This window comes from Microtus pennsylvanicus, chromosome 7 (assembly GCF_037038515.1).
Source record: "Microtus pennsylvanicus isolate mMicPen1 chromosome 7, mMicPen1.hap1, whole genome shotgun sequence".
NCBI classification, from domain to species: Eukaryota; Metazoa; Chordata; class Mammalia; order Rodentia; family Cricetidae; genus Microtus; species Microtus pennsylvanicus.
In genome coordinates, this window is record NC_134585.1 from 60,873,182 (window position 1) to 60,899,447 (window position 26,266).

General features: G+C 37.3%; 1 protein-coding gene across 1 annotated transcript in view; it reads left to right on the top strand.

Annotated features, from left to right (window-relative positions):
- Positions 1–26,266, top strand: part of Kcnh8 (potassium voltage-gated channel subfamily H member 8) — a 458,944-nt gene that overhangs the window by 181,703 nt on the left and 250,975 nt on the right. The window contains exon 3 of the mRNA XM_075978951.1: positions 5,353–5,484. Coding sequence (XP_075835066.1) covers positions 5,353–5,484 — 132 coding nt within the window. The remainder of the gene's footprint in view (positions 1–5,352; positions 5,485–26,266) is intronic.

Genomic DNA, 26,266 nt, shown 5'->3' on the forward strand with positions numbered 1-26,266 from the left:
CATGAGTATGAATACTTTATCTCTTGTTGGGGGTGTTCTTTTGGAAGACTGAGCTAGCTTTAGGAAGTCGAGTCTTGCTGAAGGAAGTGGTCACTAAGTGTGAGTCTTAAAGTTTTTGTAGCCTCACTTCACTTCCTGTCAGCTTCTTGCCCGCTGATGCAATATCCCAGCTAACTCACATTGCTCCTGACATGTCCCTTTTCATGATGGGCTGTGTACTATACAGGGTAATGGCCTTGTGAATTGGAGTAATAGTTCCAAATAAGTGACCGGAGGGGTGGACAGCTGTGTTGTATAGGGTGAGACAGGAAGGTATTAGAGCAGAGGTGTCAGCCTGGTTAACTTACAGGGATGGGCTACGGAGGAGGTCATCTACATATCGCACAAACTAAAAAGAATAAGTCAGATGCCAGAGCCTGGCCAATTAGATTTTGGGCTGTCCTAGAACTCCTGGTTTAAGACAGCTCAAGTACTTGGGAAGAAACGTTAGTGTCCAGGTCAGTCAAAGCAAAGGCAAAGGTATTTTATGACTGAGGGATCCAGAGGAACAGAAAGCAGAAAGACATCCTTGATGTCTGAGACAGGTCCTTCTAGGAATGGTAGAAAGAAGGGTATAGGGGTTGGGTACTACAGGGTGGATATAAGCCACTGCAGAGTTAATAACTCACAGATCCTGAGGCAAGTGGTAGGTTCCATTGGGTTTTTAAATTGCAAGTATGGTATTTTGAAAGGGGGAAGATGTGAAGTGAAGAAGGTCTATTCTTTAGGGGTCAGAGATAAGAGGTTTAAGTGCCCTGAGAATTTAAAGAGAGAATAGATGCTGAGCCTGAGTGATAAAATTGGTAGGGTTTTGTAAGTTGATGACAAAAGATGAATAATGTTTGGTTACAGAGGGCTTTTGGGTGTCCTATACCTAGGGGTTCTACGAGGCTGATGAGGAAAACATGTGTAAGATTGTGTGGCTTGGAGGATAAGGACGGGGGGGGGGGAATGGCCAGCGAGCCTGGGGCCAAGTGGATTGGGGGAGTGAAGGAAATGGAGGCTCCAACTCATACTATTCAAAGCTTATTAATAACTCATACTATGCAAAATTCATTAGTCTGTAGGCTTCTATATCATGATATAGTGCCTCTATATACATCATGATATATACATGGATAGTACTTGGAGGCTACTTGCTTTCATAAATGAAGATTTATTAGAAAATAACCATACTCCCAGGTTCGTTATTTTCTGTGGCTATTTGAGTGGCTGAATGAAAACTTCATGAATGAATTTTTTAATATTTGGTACACTATATATAACGCATTTGCTGACTTTGACAGGTGAATAACCCCACCTCTGAAGTTGATCATCCCAACGGAACCCTCTCTAATTTCTACAGTTTTTATTTTCTTTTGGAAAGTGCATGCTGGATTGTTTGTTTTTTTCCCCCTGTGGGAGGAAAGCTTGGCATCATAAAGAAGATATTATGCATAAATTTACTATTTGCAAAACTGTCTGTTTGATGTCATATAATGAATTTAAAGGTAAAGTCATCAGAGTGCTGTGGATAAAACAAAGCTTTTCTGAATACTGGGTTTTGTCTCTAGTTCTGGTGAAGCATGTGCTGTGCTTCTGGAGGGGCTGGAAGCTGTGGAAGATGACTGACTGTTCAGCCTTAGCTGCCTGCCAAGTTGTGACTAGAACAATCTGGTGAGGCATTCCCCAGACTTCACCAGGAACTCTAGGCTGAAAAATCATATATTGGGGATTTGTTTTTGTTCTCAGTTTCCCCAACTCCTCTTTTTCCTAATCATTGGAATTGCTAAGGGGTGGTTATATCTCCTCTTCCTTGAAAAGGAAGAAAGTTTTTATTTTTGCTGTTATTTCTTACTTAAGAACAAAGGAAACTTGGAGTAAAACACAAACAAACAAACAAACAAAAACCCAAACACATAACTAGTCCTTCCTTCCTTCCTTTCTTTTTCCCCATCCCAATTAAAAGTAGACCTTTTCTCAGAGTTTTACCAGGAACTTATTTGAATTTGTATAACTTCAAAGAGCACGTTAAGAAACGACCTTTACGTAGGCAGGGCCCAATTATCTTGGTGATTCAGTCTTGAACTCTTTCATTTCTTTCTTTAACCTCTTAAGTGGTCAGAAGTTGTTTATATATTCCTTTATTTATATTCTAGAAAATCCCCAAACAAAACTCCTGAAAGGATAACTAAACTCCACAGTCTACCATCAATAATATTTGATGTTGTGCTCCAGTCTTTTTAAATTAAATTAAAACCTAGGCCTTATGCATGCTAATAAGTGCTCTAGCATCTAACTCACCACCAGGCATATTCATTTTTCAGTGAAAAAATAATTTAAACAACCGCTAATGACAACTCCCCTCAGTTTTCAATAAACATTAAATTGAAGGTTATTTTTAGCCACTGTTCAATTCATAGTAGTCTCTAACTAGTTTGATTTATGGCTAGCCTCACTTTTACTATTTCACAAGTGCTGAGGCCTTGGCATCCTGGGGCATTTGAAAGGTAAGGTTTCCAGTCATGGTAAATTAAAAAGTTAAAAATGAACACTTATACACACATAAACTTCACTAGAGATAGGCAGTTCACAAAAAGATGAAGATATTACCTCTTGTTTTTCTAAAAAGTCATTACTTTCATCCCTGCTGCAGTTTTATCAGGGGTGGTAGGGACTGGGGGAGGTGCAGGAAAGGCGAGCCTCCTTAAACAGCTACAGCTTCTCCAAGGACCTTCTCCTCCTTTTTAAGGCCATACTTTCATTAGTTCTGCTTATCACCCTTATCCATGTCACTCTTGCTCCTCCTTGCAATCACTGGAAAACAGACCTTACATTTTGAGAAGTATAAAAAGCTATACTGGTGCTGCAGGAAAGCAGGAATCCTTTTGGGTTTGAGGGAGGCATGGTGTTCTCAGAGCTTACTGTTGAAGCATGAGAGGAAAACTAGAGTTAGGCAGAATGCTCCAGAGAAAGAAGTGAGAACTGGTAAAGCCAGAACAAGGAAATAGCAGAAATAGACTTCTTGCAAAACCTAAAGGACTCCCATCACTATATTTTGCTTTCTGAGAAAGACATGAAGCTCTCACCCCCCTCAACTCCCAGCTGCCATCAAAAGGAGTCTCTCTGCCTTCTTTCACACTGGGAATAACTTCTAAGACTGGCCAATATCTCACTCTAGCATTCAGACAATATAAAATGTTTTCAGAGAACAGAAAATGCAACTCTTGATGGAGACCATGTTACTCAGGTCATTTGACATTGATGCTGTTAGTACTCAGGGTATTATATGTATAGTTACAGTTAAAAAACACATAGCCATTATTAAATTCTACTCAAAATCATATTTGAAATAGAAATAGAGAATTAAGTATTGTTCATATTCTACTCTAAGAAACTGTGATATATTGAATGGCTAAAATGTTCTTCATCATGAAAGTATAGATCAAAATGAACAAGACCACTCATGACTCAATAGACCTCATTTTCTACCTGGGTGGATTAAATGACTAAACCATAGCTATGTGTTTAGTGCTTAATCCTTAGTTTTTGCTTTTGCCAAATATTACATATTCACCTGAATATTTGACCTATTAAACTTAAAGAACAAAAAAAATTATTTTAGTTAACAGTTTAAAAATGGCTGATTCTCTTGCTTCTGGGCTTGTTGAAGGGTAAAACTTAATGATTGTTAGGGTATGTGAGATACACTACTCATGCCATCTGGATCAGGAGAAAAAAGAATATGCGCAACCTTCAAGGACCACCCCAGTGACCCACTTTCTCTAACAACATCCACCTCCTACGATTTCCAAAATGTCACAAAATAACACCATCATCAAAGGATCAAATATTAAACACAAGAGCTACTGATGTACATTACGTATTCAAACCATGATTGTATATACAGAAAGCACACAATGAGTTGTCTTCTAACAAGTCAAATTCCCTTACACAGTTGTTTCCCAAGGTAACTATTTATTCAGTTCCAAAGTATATTTTGCCACTGAAAGTATAAACTCTACTTATCTCCATCAATTGTATTTATCCTTGGAAATTAAAGATATTATTAACTGAAATCCTGGCAGAGCCTTGTTTATTTTGGCATTTCTGACCTACATGGTAATTAATGTTGCTATATCCAGCCAGAGTTAAAACTGACACTCTAACCCTCTTCTTAAGAATCACTTGCCTCTCTGAATTCAAGGCTGAGTGACTTAGTAACTTCTAGCATTGGCCCATGAGAGATTTATGTGCCTGGGCCTGGATCACTCTTTCTGGAATAGCCTTTAGTTACTATAGCTTCAGGAGTTTGAATTCACTGTGACAGAGCTATCACAGAGAGTGTGCAGAGCCATCTTAACTGCCCAGTCATCCCTCTAGCCCAAGAAAATATTACTTTCTCTAAGATCTGATGCTATGACCTGATAACTTTTTGTTCCTATTGAAGCTAGAGCATTTATGGGAAAGACTCCTAATTTTAAACAGTGGTATTCTAGTTAACTTAGCAGAAAAGGAAGTATAAGTAAAAATTAAATACATATGTGAAAAATCAATAAAAATTTTTAAGAATATTCACATTATGCAGGGTCCACTGAGTGCAATGGCCTTGAATGTGAATCTTTATGCTATGGTTCTTCTACTCCCAAAGTGGAATTGAATTTGATTATTGTCTGTATTATTCACTTTTCTGTTGCTGTGGTAGAATAGTATGGAGAACGCATCTTTGGGGAGCAATTTTGGCCTACAGGTGCATGGAACTGGCCTGGCAGTCAGGAGGTAAAGAGACTACATCTATTCTGCACACTGGTAGGACAGAGAGAAGGCAGAGGGGCAAAGGGAAGGAAGGAGCCAAGGAAGGAAACAGCTAATGGAGTCAACTTGAAGATTCACCTTGGGCCTTTCTTCCTTCTTTGACTCAGCATAATTACAGAAAAATTCACATATTATAAATAAACCACTCATGGAGATGTGTAATGTTGTATTATGTGTAATATGAATCTTCCTACCATTGAAGAGCTACTAAGGTGGCAGTATGGGTGTCTTTAACATAAAACAACACAGTGGTGTAAGGGGAGGGTGTAAGAGGCATGGCGTCATCTCTCAAAGTTGGTGTTTTCCATTCCTTTTTATTTGAATTTATTCATCCTAGTAAATCATCATTGGTTTGAAATTGGCCATGCCTCTAATAAACACCCACCAAGCAAAAGTCTTTATTCAAGATCCACCATGAGATGGTGGGGTAGATGAGAACAGCAAGGGCTCTTTGTGATTACCAACTGGACTTTCATAGCTGAACCAGGAGGCTGACTCACACTTCTTTTACCTTTGCAGGGTCTCCGTTTTGGTGCCTGTTGGATATTGTTCCTATAAAGAATGAGAAAGGAGATGTGGTCCTTTTTCTGGCTTCTTTCAAAGATATAACAGATACTAAAGTGAAGATTACTTCAGAAGATAAAAAAGAAGGTACATTTGGTTTTCTTAAAACATAAATTCCTAGCAAAACAGTTTGAAATTGTTCATTCGAATATATGGAAAAGAAAAAAACGCCCTTTTGATAACAGCAATTGATAACTGTTGGTTAATGCATATGGAGAGGCCAGCTAACAGATCTGCTTTAGGGTAATAAAAAGAAAACCTCAGAGTAGTAAAGGCTTACAAAAAATTCTTATGTGAGAGTTGCTAGACATTTCTGTCTGAGGGGAAAAATGAGAAATCTTACACTTTCTGCTGGAAACCTTAAAAAAAAAAAAAAGGAGCAAGCACACGTTTTCCTGATGGTAACCTTCTCTTTTATTTCAACTGATATAATTTCTCTTTCTTGATGACCTCTATTGGCCTCCTACAACAATCTCTCTTCTGTTGCATCTCTTCACATACAAATAGATCTCTCTTTATATACCTGCACCTCTCTCCTTCACAGTTACATATTTCTATATTCAGTTACAACATCCTTTTACATACAACTGCATATCTCTCTTTCCATACACATCTACTCTCAGTAATACTCACTCTCACCCTTGCTCACTCGCTCACCTTCTCATACGATTCTTGTTCTTCTCTCACACTTGGCTCTCTCTCCACTGCTGCCTTCCTCATAGCCCTACGCACCACTCCTTCACTCTCTTTCTCTCCTCTTCTCACCACATTCCTTTCCAGCAAAAACCGAACAATTATAAGTTAATTTTTCAGGTCCTGATCCATTCTTTTTTATCGAGTTATACATATTTTTCTACTTCCCTGCCTTCCTCCCTTTCCTCATCTAACCCTCTTCCCCCCCACTCCCAATTTACTCAGGAGATCTTATCTTTTTCTCCTTTCTATGTAGATCCATATATCTCTTTCTTAGGGTCCTCTTCTTATAACACATGATAAGTCACGTAGTTTATCTTAGGCAGGGGAGGTCACATTGACTGTACAGTGAGTAACACTTAGCCATGCATATAGCTCAAATGGTTAGGGTTCCCAGACAGAGAATGACATTGGGATTAAAGACTTAACAATAACAATAAATTATCTGGACTTTGAGTGGTAGGAAGTATGTGCAGACTGAAGTTGCTTCAAGCTCTGGCCTTGAATCAGCAACAAACAACACCTTGGAAAATGATCTCATGTATTTGAATCTAGAGGCAACCAGATATTTGTCTCCGGGGGCAACTAGCCTGTTTGAATTTGTTCTGGAGTCTAAAATTACCTGTCTGTGTAAAAGACTGTCTTTCTGACTGGTAATCCTATGACTGCTGGGTAATGTAATATATTCTAGTATTATTTCTATTCATCAAAATTATGCAGTGAAGCAGAAACCATCTTCCTCACTATCCACAGCTGTATGTGTGTCCAATAGATGGAATATTTTCATGAGACAAACACAAAAGCAGTGGGAATACATCCAAAGCTGTATGCAGGGAAGAAATGAAGTAGCTCATGAGAGAAATTATAGACAGAAGCAACTACTTTCCAGAACCAGTGATCCTCCAGCATTGCTGGTGGGGCTTCACAACAGGACTTATACATCTGGTGGGTTGACTTGTTAAATACTGGTTGTCAGTGCTGTACATTCTCATGGCCCCTTGCAACCAGCAACTCTCAGCAATTGATAGTGCTTAGTCAATATTTCATGTATATTCAAATTCATGGAGATGTGCATTTACATTTTCATCTTTGTGATGACACCTTACTTGACAAAAAAGAGATTTTCACATACCTCAGTCACTTACATGAGGACCAGAAAATAGCATCACAATGTTTCCCACCTCCTCGTTTCATCAGGAAATACAGATGTGTTAACACTGGTGTTGTGGAAGTCATGGTGTTATTTGATGTGTGGTAGGTAAAAGTGCCGTATGCTGGTTGTTAGATGGGATGTTACTGACAGCCATGTACCACCATGTCCCATAGAGCTTGCACTCTACAGTATGCTAAGTTCATTCAAAGTTACAAACAAGCTTTGAAAACATTTTTTAAAATCTCTAAGAGCATATATTTGTTTAACCTTCTATCATTTAGTTGCCTATTAAGAAATTGCTTGTATTTGAAGTTGTCTAAGAAAAGTCAACAATGAGAAAAATGCTAATGACAGTGTTATGAACCAAAATGGGATCTGGTACCCAGAAAAAAGAGGCTGTTTGGTGTGGGCTCCTGTGTAGTAAGTTGTTAATCAACATCACCAACTTGGTATTTCAACCCTAAGTTTTAGGTGTGGACTCCACTTTTAAAAATGTATAAATGTTTAATATATAATGTCTCATGGAATGACAATGCAAGGGAAGACATATTGAGTTTGGTTTTGGACTTCTGCATTTTGAATCTTTGCAAATGACAGCTCTCCTGTATATTAAAAGATACAGATAGTGCTACAAAAAAAAAATCTCTCAAATGAGGTGTGACCCCACTCAAGCTCATCTGCAACACTGCTGTCCAATGATGTAAATTAAGTATGGATTAATTAATTCTATACAGAAATTCATTTGATGGACTTCATTTAAAAACTACAAAGTGTATCACTTCTATTTAAACAAGCATTTGAATCATTAATTGCTACATCGCTGGGGCTTTATTTTGAATGAAGGAAATCGTAGTTTCTAGAAAGGGCTGCTGATGGAATGTGACGAGACTTGCTGTCAGTTACAGCACTGTGAGCTGTTTGTACCTGTAAGAATGAGTTTACATCTCACGATGTGTGTGTGTAGGAAGAGGGCTCCACACAAAGTTTCCTCTCATAAGACGAAGTGGAAACTCTCCTGTCTTTGTCCGTGTCTAAAACTGTGTATCAAGAGAATTTAACAGGAAATGCTGTTACTCCTTTCCCTATCCGTAAAATATACTTCATATAAAATTTGAGTTTATATATTAATGCAGTTGACAACCTAGATTATTGACGATCCGAAGTCTTTCCTCGCAGTCAAATGTCCTGAAAAGAAAAGAAAAACATCATTCTGTAAGTAAATGTTTTAAGTTAGTAACTTTGACAAAGGCTTTCTGATAACAGGATTAACAAAATCTTTTTAGAGTTGAGAAGTAAGCACTTCCAAATATAGCAACTGCTGAAACTTTAGTTTTTAAAATGTATTTGGATATAATTGAATACATGAAATTTGTATATAATTAAAGATGTAATAAAATATACTTAATTTTTAAAATCATTTTTAACATTTAATGTAATCATGAAAAATTAATAGTGAATTGATTAATTTCACAAATGTCGATTAAGCAGCATCTATTATCAGCAAAGCTGGCATCTGGGATGCCACCGTTCACCCCTCAGCTCAAATCCCGCAACTTCCAACTAATGACAAGGAGAATGAGGAGAGAAGCAAGCCTTTAGATTTACATGTTTCCAGGAGGAGGGAGCTATGAAGGGCACAGAGACCACGCACAGAAGAGATATTGTAGGAAGCTAGGAAAGACAAAGACAGATGTGCTCATGGGGGTGTGTCGGGGAGTCATTGCTGCCCTACTTCTGGAAGGCAGCCTCCAGAGAGTGGTGGCAGAAACACCCGACACTTCTTCCATTTATTTTTACTGACTCCAGATAGTTGAGGCCAGTGTACTAAACCAAGAAGACATAGCCATAGTGCTTCGTCACATACTGTTAGCTCATGTGGGACAAGATGTAAGTTCAAATATTTAAGCATCAGCTAATTAAGCCTCCTCCCTCCCCTAAGCAGTCAAACCACTTAACTTCGTACCAATGTCCATTTAACAGCCTTGAGGCTTCTGGTTTATCTGTGCTTGCTGATTACTCTCAGGAAAAGTGTACTCCTTTCTGTCTGCTTTTTCAGCCCTCAAGTTTTCCCACATGCGGTATCTCTGTTACCAGATTGAAACCCTTGCTCTTTTCTTTAGTTTGGTTTACCAAACCACCTAGATCTCAGTGAGCAAACTTCCATGGACCACCTGTAGTGTACTTCTCTCTTCTTCCTTTTAGTACTGATATTCACAGCCTAGTTATCTATGTTTACCTCTCTAAGGGAGGTGGAACCTGGGAGAATGGAGCCCATAAATGAGGTGAACTAAAGTCTCATGCAATAGATAACTTTATTCAAGGCATCAGACAATTTATACTCTGAAGGTTAAGAGGAGTCACATGAGTAAAGTGTCCAGTCACAAGGGCAAGCTGCATATGGTGTACAAGCTGCGTGTGGCAACAACATGTTTTCCATAAAGGCATATAAACATATAACAATAGCCAGTTATAATGAATGATCTGAAGTAAACTCACTCTTATCCACTACACCCAGAGGAGGCATGAACTATTCTGTGTTTTTTAAGAAACCAAGGTCATAAGACTCTTGTCTTTTTTTCTTGGAGTTTTCTCACAAGCAAGCAGAAATCTCCTCATATGACTCCATCCTTGGAACTTGGAGCTGACAATCTTATCTTTGCCCATTCACTGCAGTCTGGCAGTGGTTCCTATGTCTCTGAATGGCCCATGGCTTCTGAAACATTATAGATACAGAGTCAATTTCTGATTGGCTGACTTTCCTAGAGCATGTTTATCTCTATATCAATTAAAATTCTTTTCCTCTCAACTCATTTATGTGTTTGAACTTTATAATTTTTTTTTTCACAGAAGTTCACTCTTGATACCAACTTTTTTTATTCAAACCAGTTGAACTTAATAATATATGGTGTGGGTTTTTTTCGAATAACAAGAGCCAGTGCCATTTTTTTTTTACTTATTTCTTATGGACTGTCCCAGATTTGATGTGCTATGTAGCCACAACACCATCAGTTATCACAAAATCATGGAAACCAAACCACAGTTTCTAAAATGGGGAAGGATAGGGCTTCAAATTTATTTTCAGAATCTCTAGGGGAGGTGGATGAAGCTCTTTAATTTTTTTCCAGCAGTGTAACTAATTGGGATTCACATGTGATATCATTCCTACTCTGAATTTGCCATTCCTTGTAATAAGTTGCTATGTTCAAGCACAGTGACTAAAGTCTGATATTTGCAACTATACCTGAACCAATCACTAAGTGGCTTTGGAAGGAAGAAATAATGATGCTCATCTTGCTGAACGTTAGCTATGCATTGCAAGCAGGCATGAGGTTCTGAAAATCCCATGACCACAAGGTCAAGCAGTAAGACGTACTCATGTCATGCTTTAGAATGCTAGTGCTGAGCATCCTGGAAGAGCAGTTCTGGAGCCCTTGTAGCATCTCTTGCACTGTGTTCTGCATGCTGGTTCAATTCTTCTACTTGTGAGGTCATTCTTTCAAGACGTCTCCTGCACCTGTGAAAAGCACGAAGGAAGAGGGACAAGGCATTCCTCCCCTTAGGCTTTTCTTTCCTGGTGGGAAAGAATGTTCTTGTTTCACCTTCTCCTCCAGACATTTTATAACCATATCATCAGCCATACTATGTCGCATGGTCATGGTCAGTATTCAGCTGGGAGAGATGCTAGGAAATTGAACTTCTTTGGATTGGTCTAATCTTTAATAAATAATAAATAAGTATAGGAAAAAGAATCTAGAAATGAGTTTGAGTCAACCAAACAAAGAGTCTATGAAACTCTTCTATGTTTCTGATTTTATGTCTACCAGTGTGAGATAACATCCTATGGTGTGGACAGGCAAGTTTCAGAGAAAGCATATGAACTGGCCCTGGCCCCAGTGTGTGAAAGGCAGAAGCATCGATACCCATGGCCCTCTGATCTATTTTGTAATTTCCTACCAGGTTCTAGTGCTTCTTATGAAGCCAAGGAGAGAAAACTAAAGTGAGTTAAGCTGGAGGCTGGTCTCTTGAGTTCCTTTTCCAAGTCTTTCTTCCACAACAAATATTTATGGGCATCATTGATTAAACCATTGACCATTAGGATTATCTCAGTCTCTAACCTCTCTCCACAGTAAGAGGATGATGGGAAGCTTAAATTCTCTAATCCTGCAATCAATTCCTCTTCCAATGACCTTCCACCTTCCCAGAGTAACTTCAGTCCTATAAATTCTGCTAGCCTGAGTGAGATTTAGTATAAACAATAAAATATGTGCCTCTTGCCTCATTGCTTGAGCAAATTCTGAAAGCTTTAAGTGTCCTGTGCTGCAGCCAGCAGGACTCTATTAGAGTGCTACAATCTCGCAGTTCCATTTCTTCTTTTTTCTATTTTTTTCTGTGTATAGTTTTAAGGAAATTTGTACTATTAGTTTTAATCATTAATTTGAACAACCTGGGATCACCCTGGAAGAAAATTTCCACTGACAAATTACCTTGGTCAGGTTGGCCTATGGAAGCATTTGTGGGAGATTGTCTTGTTAGTTGCCCCTGTCTTTTTAAGTGCCACCATTCCTTAGGCTGTGCTCTGGGCTATATAGTAGTGAAGAAAGTCACCTGAGCATGAGCTACCGAGTAAGAACAGATGTTCTTGATGTGGATGTGACGGACATAGTTGCTAGAGTCCCTGCCTCCTTAATGTCTCTGCAACTAGGAACCTAAAGCAGACTTCCACCCCAATTCTACCTTCCAGAGAACTGACTTGTATTGAAGCTAAAGAGGACTTTTCCATGCATGAATTCTGTATAAAAGAACACAATTAACATTAAACAAGTACTTTGACTTATCAGTTACCCAGCTAAATTTTCTCAAGGAAAGAAAACAGCATTTAAAGTGTGTAAAAGAATACTTCATTTGCTTTGATTGTTGGAAAAACATCTGACCCCTCTCTTCTGGAAGGACTGCAGGTTCTTCTGCCCCAAACTCTTTCATCATCTGGCTACTTTCCTTTAAGCTCCTTTGAACCCTTGAGACTCAGTGCACGCTTGTGCATATTATGTCTTGTAAATCTCATAAATAATGAGTTTGATGAAAGTCTAGCTCTTAAGTGCCTGCATTTTAAGTCTTCTGCAGCTTGAATATAACTGTCTAAAGTCATTATGGCTGCCATTTAACCAGCACTAAGGTGCTTGGATTACCCACGTTTTAATTTCCACTTAGTTTTCCAGATCCTCTTTTTAACCCCACCCACAATGAGCTTCCTTCTGATAGTTTCTAACCACACACTTTCTCAAGAACATATATTTAAAGATACATTTCTTATTCACTGTGTTTCTTCATTAGTGAAATTCAAATATTTTAATGATGATTTTCATATTTACTGTGTAATATGACCTGCAAATAAAATTATTATAAGTTCCAGACACAAAATTTATATTAGGAAACTTGAAATTTAAAACAGTTTTAAAATTTAATTATATTTTGGTCACATTCTTCCCTCTCCCAAGTTCTTTTCTCCCTCTTTCTATCAACCCAACTTTGTTTTTCCTCAAAAAACAAAATACTAATAAAACAACCCTCCAAACCAAGATAACAAAATAAAATATCCCCCCAAAGCACACCAAATTGTGAACAAATAAACGTATATAAAAAAACTGGAGTTCTTTAGACGTTGGTAAGTTACTTTGTACACGGCTGATCTACTCAGTGTCACTCCACTGGTGAAAACTGACTTTCCCTTTCCCAGCAGCACGTATAAAGGACAGTTCAGTTGCCAGTCTTTATCCTGGTGGCTATCTTTTGTTCTTTCGCTCATTCATTCATTCATTCATTCTATTAAAAATCTAGCAAAATAAAATACAGTAAAATGAAAAAAAAAACTATCACATCAAGGTTATGTACATCGGACAAAGCCTATTCCTGATTATGTCTTGTACCTGGATAAACAATGAAGTCAACTCTGTATCATCAGGTATAAATTTAGCAGTTTCAATATGCAAGATAACTCTTTCTGCATATTGTGAATCTTTAACTATATTAAGAGGTTCTTTAAAATCCCTTAGCATCATAAGAATGGCATATAATTCTGTCTTCCACCTTACTCAATTCATCTGATTTGTAACCAGCTTTTCCAGATTTATTAGCATCAGTATAAAATGTACGGGCTCCAGTTATTGGAGCATCACAAACAATTCGAGGAAGAATCCAAGAAGTTTTCTTTATAAGTTTAAGTCCACCACTTTTTGGATAGTTGCTATTAATTTCTCCCAAAAAATTAGCACAAGCCCTTTGCCATGGTTCATTGTTTTCCCATAACTTTTATTTCATCAGTAATGAAAGGCACTATAATTTTTGCTGGGTCTATACCTGTTAGTTGATGAAGTCTCAGTTTATATTTTATAATTAATTTAAAGACCTTTTCTACACAAGTTTTTAATTTTTTACTTGGTTTGTGTGGTAAAAAGATCCATTCTAAAATACCATCTTCCCTATGTATTAAAATTCCTGTAGGAGAAATTCTGGAAGGCAATATGACTAGAAACAACTAAGATTTGAATCCACCCTATTTACTTGTGCCTCCTGTAATTTTTCCTCAACCATCATCAGTTCCTTTTTTTGTTTCAGCTGTTAACTCTCTGGGACTACTCAAATCTTTGTCACCATCTAAGGTTTTGTTTAAATGAATTATTAGATCAGGTATTATTCCAACAGCCAGTAGTAGACTGGAAATGTCTCCCAACAATCTCTGAAAATCATTAAGAGTCCGTAACCAGTCTCTCCTAATTTGTGCCTTTTGTGTCCTAATTTTTTGTAAACCTATTCTGTAACCTAGGTAATTATCAGAACTCTTGTCTTACTGCTCTTTTTTAAAGATAAATAGACCACGTCCCAGTGGGCTGGTATTTCAACAGCTATTGGCTGAAGGAGCAGAAGGTCCTCCCGCAACAATTCTGCATGCATTCATACCCCATGCCTTGTATTTTTAAAAGAATATGCATGCTAAATTAACAACACCAAATGCATTCAAAAATCAACTCTCAGATCAATTGCGCTCATCCAAATCAGTACTAACTTACCAATAATAAATAATGTGTAAAATATTACTTTAAAATGACACCAAAATAAACTAAAGTTAACTTTTTTTTTGTTGAAATCTCTATATTGGTGAGAATGTCATCCGGCCTAGGGTGAGAGGTTAGTGTTTCTTCCTAGACTGGTGAGTATTTAATGATCCAGCCTAGGCTGCGATAGACAAATGTTCCAATCTAGACTGACTGTGAAGACAAATAGAAACACTTCAATATAAAGAATAAGCAAAATCTAGCTGACTAGAAGTTGGAAGACAATTCCAATAGAGAACATTGGCCACCGAGAAAAAGCAAGAGGCAGGATTTGAAACTGTGGTGCGTGGTTCTCTTCAGTTGGACTGGTCCACATCAACTTTTAGTAAGTCCAGGGTTCTCGGGCAGTTCAGGCAGGTTGTAGTCAGCAAGTGGTGCTTGCATGTATGTGTCAACCAAGTGGAAACAAGCTGAGAAAAGATTAAACTAGAAACAGAACTTAAAATTTATGAACTTAAAGGGAGATATTACATTTGAAACTATCAGGTCCATAGTCTTAGTAAGTGGAAAGGGGAGGAATCCCAAGACCAGGAGAGAGAAAAATATCATCTTCAGGAATAGACAGGTGGGAAAAACTTAGGCTGTACTTAACTGGACTCCTTTTGACCTGTGAGAGGCAGATCCAGCTTTTTTTTTTGTTTTGAAGCCTATATGAATTATTATTTTACAAAAAAACAAAATTTTTAGATATATTAATATCACCAATCTGTACTGAAATCCATATTGTAGAAAAAGCAGATAATGGGTATTTGTAAAACAACAGTAATAGACTTTTGGGTCCAAGAAAAAGCTACAGATTTAGGTTAGAAGCATGAAAATTTTTATTCTGTCCTGAGAGCCAGGTATTGATTGGACAGAGATATCTTTGGCTTGATGAGAAGTACCTTCAAGATTATATTTAAATGGCAACTAAAATAAATCCAAAATCTTGAGCTTGTCACTGAACAGTGAGTAATCATTGTTCTACCAACATATCAGAACTTTATTAAATGCTAAACTCTGAACTTTTGTTTCATAGAAGGGAAAAATAATCTTAAACATTTTTATATTTTAAATTATTTATTTATATTTGTATGACTTGCATTTTGTATCAAATCATTCTTGAAACCCTTCAAACATATAAACTTTTATATACTCAAACCTTTATTTAGATCCATACCAACGCCTGATTTTTATATATACAATGAGCTAACAAGCTGACTATAACCTTGGGGAAGAACCTGGCTGCCTGCTGATAAACTGATGAAATTATAGCTATCCCAGCTGGTCGATACAATCAGAGATTAAAGAAGGATAAATTATACCTGAGTGTAGACCAAGCTGCTTCCAAATCTATTAAAAATTAGAGAGACAAGTCCATACCTAGGCCTTCATAACATTGGAGGCAGAAGTAACAGAATTGCAGTCTTTGCCAGGCTCATGAGGTAACAGTTTATCTGTGGCAGAGCATGGGTAAGACTAACCTTATTTTGTCTAGGCAAAAGATCTATTTTCAAGTGCCCTACTGCTTGCCCACAGTCTGGGCCAGGTCCTGGCAACAGGTGTTACTTTGGGGCATCTTACACTGTGGTCAACATTGTCAAATTCAGGTAGAGACATGGTGGTGGTCTAGAAGCTTCTATGGAGATCTTGAGTCACTGCTAGGATCTGGGAGTCTCTGTCTGATATAACAAGCTTTTCAGTCAACATTTTAAATACCATATTCTACAGAATCTCTGAAGATTCTACAGATCTCTGAAGTACTTGAGGGATACCCAGGTATAATCTGAATAGTTAACTTTGTTTCCAGTTACCTATTTTAGCTTAACTTTTGAAAACATATACAGGGGACTAAGTAAGGTTGATCCCGGTAATTGATTATATCAGTAGTACTTAGCATGTTTACAATTAATGAACATGATAATTCATAGATAGCTACTACGTTGCATTTCTTAACATTTTACAATAGGTTAGCAGTCATTATTGTCAGGTTTAGCTTTGAAAAATAACAATTTTGAATTGAAGCTCTTCTTAGTGAAACATAAATGATTTGTATGACTCAGTTTATCCAAAGAGCTAAAAACTTAGCAAACTTAGCAAAGGCAAGGAGGCTAGACATATATTCTTAAGCCCCAGTAGACCTTGAGAAAAGAGACACTTTTTAAGCCACTGGTTTTTAAACTTTTTAGTGTTTTGACCTTTTGATATAGTTTCCCATGTTGTGGTTGCCCCTCCTCTATTATAAAGGTTTTTCCTGTTGCTATCTCATAACTGCAGTTTTGTAATTGTTATAATTGTTATGAATCCATTTATTTATTTATTTGGTTTTTCAAGACAGAGTTTCTCTATAGCTTTGGAGTCTGTCCTGGAACTAGCTCTTGTAGACCAGGCTGGCTTCCAACTCACAGAGATCCTCCTGCCTCTGCCTCCCAAGGGCTGGGATTAAAAGCATGCACCACTACTATCCATCACATTGTTATGAATCTTAATGCAAATATCTGACATGCAGGTGGTCCTAGGCAATCCCTGTAAAACTTTTTTTGTTTTGTTGTAGTTGTTATTTAATACCCCAAAGAGTGTTAAATGGGCTGAGAAACTTCTCCAAACCCTTTGTCAGACTGCTCAGGTCACTGTCTTGCTGCATTACGAAAAAATGAATATCATAGCTTTTAGTTAGTATTTGGGTCACATGGCTATTATCCTAATTTTTAGCCTTTCATTTTAAGTCCAAATATTAATAATATAAAATATTTTAAAAGTATAAATGTCCCATAATCTTATAAATTTAAATTTTTAAAAATTGTTCTTAAAAAATTTAATTCTCTTAAATGAATTCCTGCAATATCAAAAATGAAATACCTCCTATTTTTGAGAGGCTTATATCACCTCTTTGGCCCCACCTGCTGTGGGATAATGCTCTTGTACCCTGTAAAGATTTATCATTTATATTGGTTTAATAAAATACTGATTGGACAGTAGCCTCTGTGTGTTTTGTTGGGACTGAATGACCTTAGGACCAGGCCAGATAGAAACTTTTTTTCTATACCCATCCTCAACTGCATATACTAACTACCTTTTAGATCTCTACCTGCCCCATTTCGTTGTAGCTGGTGCTTCTGGTGACTGTCATCTCACATTGGCATTTCTAAAACTGTCAAGGTCCATCCTTGTAACTAGACTCTCTTTCAGACTCTAGTTCTCCCATACATTTGCAAACCTCAGCTGTTTCTTATGATCCTTTCCGGTCCTTAAAACCATTATCCCCAGGGTGACTTTTAATTTACAAAGTTTAGCTGGCAGAACAAAGTACATTTTGAGTATAAAAGTATTGAGGGTCAGCTTTAATATTTTAAATACTATTTTTATAAACCTTATTTTTTGGAAAGGATATGAATTATCATATACAAATCTATGCTAATCCAAATTATCTTGTAAATTTACTATTATTCCCTTGTTAGGCCCATTTTACATGGCCTTCTCTAATCAAGATGGTGGTGAAATTCTGTGACATCCATCTTTTTTAAACTCCAGAAAAATGGTAACCAGCCACATGATTGATAAAAAATTTGTGACAATCCAAATTGGAATCATGGCATATGGTTTATTTGAAATTACCCGCACATAAATTTTTAATTATTAATTTTATTATTACTAATTTTAACATTTTATCTAACCAGATTTTAAACCATATCTAACCAAATCATATAAATCTAAAGGTAAAGAATGTTTATATGAACTAAGTCCAGTTTGTGGGCTCTTCTTCTTTGCTTTGTACCTGTCAGAACTCAGACTGAAGGACTGTCATAGGGGAAGCTTTTAAATAAACATACCTGGTTCTAGTGAAGGAAGAGCCATAACCCAACTCTAGTGTAAGCTTTCCAATAAAGAATAGCAAAGAACAATTTCAATGTTATCTACATCAAAAAGACATTTGAATTCCTGCTAACCTGAATCCAGTGACCAGAACACAAAGATAAATTCTGAGCCATGTTCATAAACGTGGCCACAGCAGCAGTGAGTGGCAGAGACAACAAAATTCTTCAGACTAGTTTTCTTTCATCTCCATGTTTGCAGCAAAACTTATGAACACACCATAAAACACAGGCAAACGTTTCCAACAAAACCAGCACACATAACTTTTTCAGGAAACAAAATTTTTATAATTTTTTAATTGATTTTATTGAGCTCAACATTTTTCTCCGCTCCCCTCCTTTTCTCTGCCCTCCTCTTACACTCTCTTTCATGGTCCCCATGCTCCCAGTTTACTCAGAATATTATGAACAGACAAAATTTTTTAACAAGACAAATTGAACTTTCTAACCAGAAACGCAACCAGGAGTCTAGTCGCCGGCGGAGCAGGAAGTGAAGAGAGAGAGGAGAGGGAAGTGGCTGCTTTTTTAAAGGGAGAGAGACCACGCCCCAAGGGGCTGGTATCTCAGCGGCGATAGGCTGGAGGAGTGGGAGGACCTCCCGCAACACCTCCCCCTTCTGTTTAAATAAGAGAGTTCTAAACCTACTATGAAATTATATACAATAAGTACAAATATGCTATTCTAACTAGCTTAGGTCTTGTATAATAAATAACTTGGCCAAGTCATGAGAGAAAGTAACTACATTTATATAGTCTTCAACCCCATCAAAGATCTGAGAAGGGAAATAATGTTACCTGGGTAATTAGGAAGTTCAGTAAAACAACTTCCAAAACATGCATCAAATCACAGAGACAACTAGCTACCTAGGCAATCACCCAAAGTCACATTAGCAGCGTTGAAGCAACCAACTTTGGCTAAGGCCTAACATAACTGACACACCATTTTCAAAGGCAAGCAACTTTCAAAACTATCTTACCCTGTCTTGGCAGGATAAGACAGCCCTGTTTTATCCATTGATGCATGCTCTGTATCTTTGTCAGTGGTTGAGGTATGGGCATTTCTTTGCCCCAAGGCCAGTTCTGCCAAAAAGAAATGCTCCAGGTGGAGTGTCTTTGGTGCTCAACATTCTCTCGGGAATAGAGTGGTGTTGCCAGGAGCAATTGTGTCTCACTACCACAAAACTCTGAGTTAGATTAAAGGCCATTTTCTACAGCTCTTTGAAGAAGTTGAAGATTATCTATCTATACTGAGTATAATCTCTATATATCTAAAGAACCTGATTAGTCTAATTATAAATGACAAACTTAGATGACTATTAGTCTATATAATTCTCAATATCTATCTAACTTAAAGACTAAGACAATAAACGACTGTGAAACAAATGAGGACAATGACCTCCAAATATAAACAATGTACAAATATACATTGCAGTGGGTAAATATATACCAATACACGAACATTATATAAGTATCTTAATCAGAGGTAGAAATGTACACTGCAATATGGTAAATATATACAATACAATATATGTCAATACATAAAAAATGTTTTAAACAGAGGTAGAAACATGAATGCATACAATAGTCAATACAATTTAACTTTGTATCAATATACAAGAATCTATATCAATATATTTGTCTAACAACAGTAACTCACAATTACAAATCTATTATCCCATCATCCCTCTTTTTTTTTTTTCAAAATGATCCCTGAGCTTATAAAATTCCTCCCCCAACCCTCAATCGTATACTAATTATAATCAACCCCTAAATGATGCCCCTAAACCCAAGGGCAAACTTTACTGGGAGAGGGGACGTCGTCCTCTAAAATTACTTCCAGCTGTCATAGGGGCGACGTTCTTTCTGGGGGATCCTGTGAAAGTAAAATGATGGTTAAATTTCAAGATCAATGTCTTTTAAAATTGCCAATAGTCTCTGAGTATTTTGTGCAGGTCTGGCCAAAATGTTGTATAAGATGTGCACCATTTCAGCTAACCAAGTTGGAACTGTCTTGTGCAGCTGGTACCCAAAGCAGGTCTTGTAGTAGTGCTATCAGTATCATGACGTCATATCAACCAGGTGGAGTTGTTGTTATGGGGCCCCATCTTCTTCCTGGAAACTTCAAATGTCACTTCAGGAAAAACTCATTGTTCATTATGAAAAACTTAAGCATTAATCATATAGACATATATATATATATATTCAATGAAAGACATGATAGATATATTCAATGAAAAGTATGATAGATATGAAGAAAAGCAAAGATGTTTTCTAAACTCATATTTCTTTCTGTCCCATATCATGGCTCTTGACATGAGACAGAAACTCCAGAAACTCTGGGTTTTTCTCTTACTAACAGGCTTGGAATTGGAGAAGGACTGAGCCAGAGTCCAACTTCAAAACCAGCTTTATAAATTTAGAAATATGGTTTAATATTACTTACACAACCCTTTCAGTTTTCTTGATATTTCCTATTGGGCAGGTATTTTTCCATCTGTCAGTATCCAAATATCCAGGGTCCCTTGAATTTTTCAAAGATGAGTGTTTTCCTGTGGAGATAAGAACAGAACCCTGCCCCCATTCTATATGTTTTTCTTACCATCTGTATGAATATCATCATTGTAGATAAGTTGTCATTTCTCCTTTCCAAGAGGTTTCTCCTCTTCAAATCGAAACTTTATTAATTTTGATGGTATCCACAATTTTTCTTCTCCTGTGGAAACAAGAGCAAAACCCCTTCCCCAACGTAGCACATCTCCTGGCTTCCATTGAGAGGTCAGCACATCTTTGAAATAAATCGGTTGATTTAGTTCAGCAGACTTTTCCATTATCCAATGTCTCTCTGCTGCTGTCGTTCCTTTCTCATTAGCGTTAAGAAAATTCAAGGTTAATAAGGCATTATGTAATCTATTTCTGGGGGTATTTTCAGTCCCTTTCTGTTTGTTCAGCATATCCTTTATAGTACGATTTGATCTTTCTATAACTGCCTGACCTGTAGGATTGTTTGGTATACCTGTAATGTGTTTTATATTATAATAATCAAAAAAGCATTTCATTTTCTTAGATACATATGCTGGACCATTATCTGTCTTTATTTGCGCAGGTATACCCATGATGGCCATAACTTCCAATAAATGTGTGATTACTGAATCAGCCTTTTCTGAGCTCAGGGCAGTAGCCCATTGAAAACCTGAATACGTGTCTATGGTGTGGTGTACATATTTTAATTTACCAAATTCCATAAAGTGGAACACATCCATCTGCCAGATTTCATTTCTCTTAGTGCCCTTTGGGTTACTCCCTGCAGGCAACGGTGTTTGATTATAGAAAGAACAAGTAGGACATCTCTTTATAATGTCCTTAGCTTGTTGCCAAGTAATGGAAAATTCTTTCTTTAGGCCTTTACTATTGACATGATGCTTCTTATGAAATTCTGAGGCCTGCAACACACTTCCAATCAATAATTGATCTATCTCAGCATTGCCTTGGGCTAGAGGACCAGGCAGACCTGTATGGGACCGGATGTGTGTTATGTACATCGGACAAAGCCTGTTCCTGATTATGTCTTGTACCTGGATAAACAATGAAGTCAACTCTGTGTCATCTGGTATAAATTCAGCTGTCTCAATATGCAAGATAACTCTTTCTGCATATTGGGAATCTGTAACTATATTAAGAGGTTCTTTAAAATCCCTTAGCACCATAAGAATGGCATATAATTCTGCCTTCTGGACAGAATTATAAGGGCTTTGTTCCACCTTACTCAATTCATCTGACTTGTAACCTGCTTTCCCTGATTTATTTGCATCAGTATAGAAAGTACGGGCTCCAGTTATTGGAGCATCACGTACAATTCTAGGAAGGATCCAAGAAGTTCTTTTTATGAGGTTAAGTCTACCACTTTTGGGATAGTTGCTATTAATTTCTCCCAAAAAATTAGCACAAGCTCTTTGCCACGGTTCATTGTCTTCCCATAACTTTTTTATTTCTTCTGTAGTAAAAGGCACTATAATTTCTGCTGGGTCTATACCTGCTAGTTGACGAAGTCTCAGCTTACCTTTTATAATTAATTCAGAGACTTTTTCCACATAAGTTTTTAATTTTTTACTCTGTTTATTAGGTATAAATATCCACTCTAAAATAATATCTTCCCTCTGCATTAGAATCCCTGTAGGAGAAATTCTGGAAGGCAATATGACTAGGATGCAGCTAAGATTTGGGTTCACCCTATCCACATGTGCCTCCTGTAATTTTTCCTCAATCATTGTCAGTTCCTTTTCTGCTTCAGCTGTCAGTTCTCTTGGACTATTCAAATCTTTATCACCATCTAAGGTTTTGTTTAAATGAACTATTAGATCAGGTGTTATCCCAACAGCTGGTCATAGACTGGAAATGTCTCCTAACAATCTTTGGAAGTCATTAAGAGTCTTTAAGCGGTCTCTCCTAATTTGTGCCTTTTGCGTTTTAATTTTCTCTAACCCTATTCTGTAACCTAGGTAATTAATAGAATTTCCTCTTTGAATCTTTTCAGGGGCAATTTGTAATCCCCACCTAGGCAAGACTTTCTTTACTTCTTCAAACATCCTTTCTAAAGTATCTTTATTTGAATCAGATAACAAGATGTCATCCATGTAATGATAAATGATGGACTTGGGGAATTGTTTACGAATTATTTCCAATGGCTTACTTACAAAATATTGGCACAGTGTAGGACTATTGAGCATACCCTGTGGGAGGACAGTCCACTGATATCTCTTATTAGGCTGAGAATTATTATAAGTAGGCACTGTGAAGGCAAATTTTTCTCTATCCTTTTCTTGTAACGGTATAGTGAAAAAACAATCTTTCAAATCAATAACTATAAGAGGCCATCCTTTTGGTAACAGAGAAGGCAAAGGAATTCCAGACTGTAGTGGGCCCATAGGTTGAATTACTTTGTTGACAGCTCTTAGATCTGTCACCATTCTCCATTTACCAGATTTCTTTTTTACAACAAACACAGGAGAATTCCAAGGGCTGGTTGATTCTTCAATATGGTGAGCATCTAGTTGCTCTTGCACCAGCTGTTCCAATGCCTGTAGTTTATCTTCAGCTAGAGGCCACTGTTTGATCCATATTGGCTTTTCAGTTAGCCATTTTAAAGGTAGGGCTGTTGATACCTCTAAAGGTTTGGTATTTGCTGTATGTTCTTGTACAGCCTGAATGGCTGGTGACCTTTTTCCATAATACCTCATCATATCCTTCCCCGAATTATGAATTCCTGGAAATACAGGAATGTTAATCTGGGTATTCCATTGCTGTAGCAGGTCACGGCCCCATAAATTTATGGCAATATTGGCTATATATGGCCTTAGTCTTCCTATTTGCCCTTCGGGCCCTATGCATTCAACCCATCTTGTGCTTTGTTTTACACGAGATAGGGTTCCAATTCCTAGGAACTGAACATCTACCTCTTGAAGAGGCCAATTCGGATGCCAAGATTCTGGGGTAATGATACTTACATCCGCACCTGTGTCTAATAAGCCTTCAATAAAAGTGCCATTTATACAGACTCTTAGCTTTGGTCTTTGATCATTAATAGAAGTCTGCCAAAATATACGTTTACTCTGTCCTACTGGGTTTTTTGACTCATCCTCCACACGTAATTCATCATTTAGACCAGTATTACTTTTTACAGCAGAAATTGGAGCTTTTAATTTTTTTGGTGAGGCACGTTCTCCACTGTGACTGGGAATGACTGGGCCACTGTTGGCTTGGGGGCCTGCGAGAGGCCCCCCATTGAGTTTCCCGATGATATTGGATTGCCCCGTCTATCTGTTGTTGACCTACATTCGTTGGACCAATGCCTGCCTTTACCACATCTCCTACATATACCTGAAGGCCGAGGTCTCCTATTTTTGTCATTCCCAGAAGAGATATTATTCCTAGAAATTCTTTGCCTGCAATCCCTTTGTAAATGTCCTAATTTACCACAATTAAAACACCTGGCAGTTTGATGTCTCCTCATTGCTTTGGAAATCACTTCTCCTACCCAAGATTCATCATTATAGCTAAACGTCTCAACATTCATCGTATGCTGAATCCATTCATCCATAGGTGCTGATCTAGACTTTAAAGGCCCAATTATATTTTTGCATTCTATGTTTGCATTCTCAAAAGCTAGAGATTCAAGAAGTATTCGTCTAGATTCTGGGTCTGTTACCCCTATGTCCAGAGCCTTAATCAATCTTTGCAAAAAGTCAATAAAGGGTTCTCTCTGTCCCTGCCTAATTCTGGTATATGATTCAACCCTTTTTGCTGGATCTTGTATCCTATTCAAAGCATTTAAAGCTGCTTGGTGACATAGACACAGTACTTCATCGTCATAAAGAGCTTGGACCTGTGGATCAGCATATTCTCCTGCACCAAGAATTTGATCTTGGGAAACCTCAATACCTTTTGCTCTTCCTTGCTGTTCCATATGTTTGGATTCTTCTCTGAAATAAATTCCAAACATCAAGGAAGGTCCCTTATCTAAAACTGCAGACACTAACTGATGGAAATCATGGGGGATAGCTCTAGCATTAGAAGCCCAAGTCTTTATCATTTCCTTTACATATGCATTGTGCAAGCCAAAATTAACAACAGCTTGCTTAATTTCTTTCAGATCATTCATTGCTATTGGTGTCCATCTAGCTTCTCTGACTCCCTTTGAGCCTTTAGAAGTTGACGCTTTGTCAGAATCAAGTATAGGGTATGTCGCTAGAACCCTGGGTAAGCCAGTTCTAATAGCTGGTGGAGGCATTGTATCCTGTCCTTGTGCCTCCTTCCTCTGTTCACCAGCTGCAATAATTTCTCCAATCTTTTCAAATCTTTTTATCATTGTCTCTCTTAAATCCTGAATCTCTTGACCTGTATATATTTCCAGTGATTTCACTGAGATATCAATTTTTTGGTCCCCATTCTGCACCTGTGATTCCAAAGCTTTAATTTTTTCCTTCAAAGATAACATGTCCTCCTTAGACTTTTCTTGTATATCATGTAGATTCCCATCTTGGAGGTACATTCTGTCTGTTACCTTATCAAAACTTTGTGATAAACTCTGAAGGTCAAATTCAATAGCCTGAACCCTTTCAGGTAACTTTCTAATACCCTTGGATATGGAATTAATTTTGTCTGTCATAGTATCCACTTGTTCAGATAACCTCTGATTTTCAATAATTTTAATCCTGTCAATTAGTTGTTCATTATTAGTTCGTAAAGATTCTATCATTCTTAGGAGTGCCATATTCTTCCTTAATGATAGAATATGGAAAAGAAAACTGAAGCCTAGTAACAAGCAAATTAAGGTATTCCCATAATCATATAGACCTTGTATGATGTAATTCATTGTATTAGTAAATACAAAATTACTAATCCATTGTATTAGTGAAAACAAAGCAGTAAAATTTGCGTTAGAAACGAAAATTGCCATATTACCTATTGTCCAGCAGGTGGCGCTGTTGCAGAATCGCGATGAAAACATGGTCCTGTTTCAGTGCCTTAGTAGATGTTAAAAAATTCTCAAAATTTAGTTTATTTTAGTTTTTTTTTTTTTTGCAAATACAGCACTTGCAGTTATGAGAAACCACAGCAAGGATAGTTCATATCCCCTCTGGCCTCTTCTACAATTTTCTATATGCCTTTCATTCATTCCTTTGACTTCAGACAAATTTCTCTTTTATTTTTCTGTCTTCATTATTTCAGTAGCCTGCATTTTTTCCAGACAACATAAAAATTTTACAAAAGCCTTTCTTGACATTTCCCTCGGGAGTTTACAATATATTGTATGGCTACAATACTTTAAACAAGAACACATATACCACAAGAAAATCCTAAATTTCCATCAGCACAGAAACTTGCACCAGTATGATGCACCTGAGACCAACAGCAGGTTTTTTTCTTACCTAACCAATAATAATTTGTAAATATCCCCTCTAAATAACGAAAGATATTGGATCCGAATGACCAAGCAGCACTGGTGGAGAGATATCTGGCTACAGCATCACAACACAGCCACCAAAGCTTAGCAATCATAGCAGCGAC